Source organism: Antrostomus carolinensis, unplaced genomic scaffold (genome assembly GCF_000700745.2).
Source record: "Antrostomus carolinensis isolate BGI_N321 unplaced genomic scaffold, ASM70074v2 scaffold27578, whole genome shotgun sequence".
Lineage (NCBI taxonomy): Eukaryota > Metazoa > Chordata > Aves > Caprimulgiformes > Caprimulgidae > Antrostomus > Antrostomus carolinensis.
Window position 1 is genome coordinate 13,774 of NW_010335474.1, and position 4,977 is coordinate 18,750.

The 4,977-nt window shown below is 42.5% G+C and overlaps 1 protein-coding gene and 1 non-coding gene across 2 annotated transcripts in view; one reads left to right on the plus strand and one right to left on the minus strand.

The window, feature by feature from the left end:
• The window catches only part of LOC104530087 (dnaJ homolog subfamily C member 5), a gene marked incomplete at its 5' end in the record, with an annotated part of 9,878 nt that extends 8,551 nt beyond the window's left edge, over positions 1–1,327 (minus strand). Inside the window, one exon of the mRNA XM_029086630.1 lies at positions 1,114–1,327. Within this exon, the coding sequence (XP_028942463.1) occupies positions 1,114–1,327 (214 nt within the window). The remainder of the gene's footprint in view (positions 1–1,113) is intronic.
• A 3,271-nt stretch (positions 1,328–4,598) lies between these two features.
• TRNAA-AGC (transfer RNA alanine (anticodon AGC)) lies at positions 4,599–4,671 on the plus strand. The gene has a single exon. It is a non-coding gene; the product is annotated as a tRNA-Ala (tRNA).
• Positions 4,672–4,977: the final 306 nt, after the last annotated feature.

Genomic DNA, 4,977 nt, shown 5'->3' on the forward strand with positions numbered 1-4,977 from the left:
GCCTGCTTCTCAGGGTGCAACTGCACCTTTGCGCATTCATTAGTTTTATTTGCTGTTCTGCATTTGAGCAGCTTTCATCTCATCCTGATTCAGCAGGCAAATTGTGGCTTCTCAGACCCACAAATTGCCTAAGTGACTTCCCAGTTTGAAAGGGGACTGCGAGGCAGTGAAGCACTGGTCTCATCCATGCTGAACACAGGAATCCATGGTCCATGGTTCTGAGATCAAAGCTGTCACATTGTGATTGCCTCACGCAGTACAGATAATTTTCCTGTGTATTCCAGCAGAGTCCCTGCTTTCCTGTGCTTCTATTACTGGAAATAGCTGGGGACAGCATGGATTTTGCACATTTGCAATTCTGTTGCTTTTTTACATTTCTGTGACGCTTCAGTATTCACTGAAACACTCAAATCTGACATACACAAACTTCAGAGGACACCAGTGACGTAAGAGAACACATGAACACAACTCCTTTATGGGTAGAGCAGCTCAGGATGTGTTTTTCCTTGAGCAATATGCCAGTTTTTGTTGTACCATTCCCTTCCTTTCCTACTCTTTTCCTCCACTCCACCCTTCTCACCTTTTCTTCCACTGCCTTTTTCTCACTCCCTCACCAGGGCACATGCATGCCACCATAATCACAGTGTTATGTATTATTTTTGCTTACTTATGCTGTGTGCTATATATAGCAAAGAACACAGCTAAATTTGCACTGTAATATCTTATTAACTGGTTGTCACATAAGTGGGACTTCCCGTTTTTGAACAATGAGTCATTTTTATTTAGTCATTACTGAAAATAAAGTAAAAATTAACCTGGAGCACTAGGTTCAAATCTAATGAATATCTGAAAGTGTTACAAGACTCTTCTTAACTATTTACCAAGTTAAAAAGAAAAAGAAAACATTCTATATTAGCACTATTCTGAGTTAATGTTACTTTCTGCCACTGTCACCTTTCCAGATAATATTGTTATTTAATTAACCTTTTAGTAGTGGTTTAGCTACGGATCCTACTATTTGTTAAGCCTGTAGAGAGACCATGTTTTTCAGGGGGTTCCTTGTGTATGTAATTGTCTGTGTGCATCAATTTCCAAAAGAAAATAACAACTTACCTTTGCCCACCAGCTTGAAAGCATGAAGTATGTGTTAACATTTTCCTCACCAAACTGTTCTGCCACATAGAGACCTAACGATCCATACTTGTCATATATGTTTCGCTTCGACACATCAGTCAGTGTTGCATGAGCATTGTTGATCTCTTTAAACTTTTCTGCAGCCTCTGGATTGTCCGGATTCTTGTCAGGATGATATTTCAGAGCCAGTTTTCTTAAAGGTGGAAAAAAAAAAGCCCAGAAGGAAAATAAACGATCTGTATGTGTGCGTTGTACAGACACTTACAAAACATTACAAAATATTTTAATGGATATATAATTGTTCTGAAGAGTGTGTCCAGCCTACTTTTTTCCATATCGGGTGTACTCAGGGGAAGAAAAGGGACACAAAGTGTCCAAACATGAAAGTTTTGGTAAAAGAGGTGTTCCTGTTAAACTGGGCTTGAACTTTGTGTAATGATACCTAGCCAGACACCATGTTAAAGGAGACAGTGATACATGCTGAAGGCACAGATTGCAGCATGATAATAATCACATGCATTTGTTGCATTATGATTGCCAGCTGATTTATATCATTTAGCAGGTTTCAACAAAGAAAGATTTTTTAAAGGTTGTTTAAAAACATGATGATCACACTGCTTATCCTATCAGCATCGTCTACTTTATAGCAAAGGAAATTCTGTATTCAATTGCCTATCAATAGCAGCTATATTAAAATTTTGTAAACAGTGTCTGTGTTTGCAGAAGCCCGGACAGTGATGACAGAAATCACAGTTAGGAGTTGCAATAGAAAGGAAGCATCTTTCTGAAGCACAAGGTGGAAGAGCAAAGTGAGGTAGCCCCAGTTTCAAGTGACGGTCTTTGGGCCTAATTCCCCACTGTCACACTTCTGAGACAGTTTTTAAAGCAGTAGAAGCTGATTGTCAACTGTTTTGAGCTCTTTATGCTGATGGGAAGCCTTTGCTGGGACGGGGCTCAGTATGGTCTTTTTCCCCTGACTGTACACAGCACTATGGCATCTGAGGACAGGGACAGCTTGAAAGGGACAGTGTGGGACTGCTGGCTCATGGACAGTGCTGGGGAAGCACAGCTTGGAGAAGAAAGGGTTTGCTTCCAACCATTTTGGAGCACTGGCAGCAAGAGTTCATACGTACCTGTACAACAAGCACAGCCAGCAGTGTATCCTTTAAAAAATCTCCACTCCCTTTGAAGAACTGGCCAGATTTTTTCCAGGACATTTATTTAATGACTAGTGCTGACCTCTAGCGGCCTCAAAAGTGATTTAGTAGTGTTTTAAATTCCGTGATCCTCACCTCGGTCAAGCTCTGTTGCATTTTGTAAATATTCTCTCCGAGTGTTCCAGGAGCTAGCCATGACTGTTACACCCAAAAATATTATTTGTGGGGTGAAGGCAGTGTGGCCACACTTCTAACAAATTAATCCTCAGAGTAGGGTCTTGCTTGACTTTCCACTGAAATTGGAATAACTACAGGTTATTCCCTCAGTAAAATGTAACTGCTTTGCTCTTCATGACAGTTCCTGCCTTGGAGCCATTCTGCCAATATCAGGATTGATACGAGCCTGGGAACAGCCTCTGCCAACAATCTCTTCAGTTCAGTGCTCTGAACCCAATTCATCTTCGCATAGATAATAAATAACTGCTTAAATATGTTTCTAATAGCATGGAGGTGTTCACGTTCAGTCGTGTTTAATATGCTTTGCCTGTGTTACCTTAAACATAAATTTTCAGTCATATTTAACATCTGGTACCTTAAACATAATAAAAGATTAAATAGGAGAACTGGAAAAACCAGCTAAGTCTTGCATGACTAATGACATTCTGTGAGATCCAAGTATTTAAGTAGTTTATGCAATCTATCCCTTTTCTTAGCTGAAAACAAACCCCAGCAATTAGAATTTTAAAAAATGGGAAAGGTATTACTTTCAAAATTCATGCATGGTTCCAGGCACTGGACAATCAATCTCCAGCCTTTCTTTTCCCATGATCCCAAAGATATCTTCTGCCCTCTCCATATCACCAAAAATCTCATAGAAAATGAGAATTTGAACAAAATGTAGTTTTGAAAAGGTGAAAAACATTAGTTGCACACTCACTTTATTTAATATTGTTTTAGAATATTAAGAGAATTACTTTCAACATAGTACAGGTAACAAAAGTTGATATGTGTTCTTATTTTGATTTTGAGAAAACTATCCTCACTAAAAATAATACATTAACAAAACTCCATGCACATGAAGATGGCATATGCTAATTGGACATGATTTAGTAATGGGAAAGAGATCTATATACTGGTAGTGCAATTCATATGACTGAAAAAAAGAACTTCATTAGGTCCAACCCAAGAAACGATAAAAGTAAGGACAATAAATATGGGACATAAGTATCAGCTATATAGAAGCTTCTCTGTGGGTGCCTGGAAAAGTGACATTCCTAGTTATGTGATAATTGTCATTTATTATGAGAAAAAGGAAGAAGCCAAAAAACAGGGAGTGAAATGAACACAGGAGTTTGTTGGCTACTTCCCTTAACAAACCCATGGATTTATGTCCAGATTTTTCTCATGATGAATGGCTTTCTCCACCACCACGTTGGAACCGCTGACCACTGCAGCCCTCCACAGCAGCAAGGAAAGTGATGTTTTTGGGAGACAAAAGGGACAAGCAGAGAAATAGCCATCCAACAGGGTGGATGGAGAGCTCATGGAAATGAAGTCAGAGAAATAAGATCAGCACCTCTGTCAGTGGGAAGCTTAGGATGAGAGATCAGATACAGCTCTGCCATTCCCTTCAATAGCTGATGAGAAGCCCAGGCCTTGGGTGCTGGGCAGCCGGGATCATGGGTGGGTGCCTGGGTGGGGAGAGAACGTAAGGCAGAGGTCATGGGCAGGGGAATTAGCTCAAGTGGTAGAGCGCTCGCTTAGCATGTGAGAGGCAGCTGGATCGATGCCCGCATTCTCCAAAGCTTTTCCTTTGCCTTGCGTGGACATAAACCCCTTTGCCTTGAGAGCCATATCCTCTGTGGGCTCTATCAAGAGCATCACATTCCGTAGATCAAGGGAAGGGATTCTACTCCTTTTCTCAGCACTTCATCAATGGCCTTGCATGGCCATCCTTAGGTCGCTGGTTCAACTCCGGCTCGAAGGAGTGCCCTTTTGGCTCTGGCCCAGACCCTGACACACCTCTGCCTTTTGGTGTCTGCCCTTGAAGTGCAAAGGGCAGCCCTGCCTTGAGCTCTTGCCTGTGGTGGGGAAGATGACCATCCAAGGCAGTTTTGGTTAAACCTGGGTACGGGATGGTGGTCCTGAGCACTGGTGTTGTAAGGAGGCACCTCCATCAGGAAAGTGAATGGGTGAGTGTTGATGTAAAACCAAGGCTGATGAGAAGCCCAGGCCGTGGGTGCTGGGCAGCCGGGTCAGGGGTGGGTGCCTGGGCGGGGAGAGGACATGAGACAGAGGCCATGGGCAGGGGAATTAGCTCAAGTGGTAGAGCGCTCGCTTAGCATGTGAGAGGCAGCGGGATCGATGCCCGCATTCTCCAAAGCTTTTCCTTTGCCTTGCGTGGACATAAACCCCTTTGCCTTGAGAGCCATATCCTCTGTGGGCTCTATCAAGAGCATCACATTCCGTAGATCAAGGGAAGGGATTCTACTCCTTTTCCTCTGGATTGAGGGATGTGATTCTCCAATTTTACTCAACAGTTTGTTGATGGCACCTAGAACACTGTGACCAACTTTGGGCCTTGGTGTAGAAGACTGACCAAGTGCAGTGACTTCAGAACAAGGGCACACCAATGGTCAGGAGCAGGCCCACTTACCCATTGAGGAGATGCCAATGAAGGGGGGTT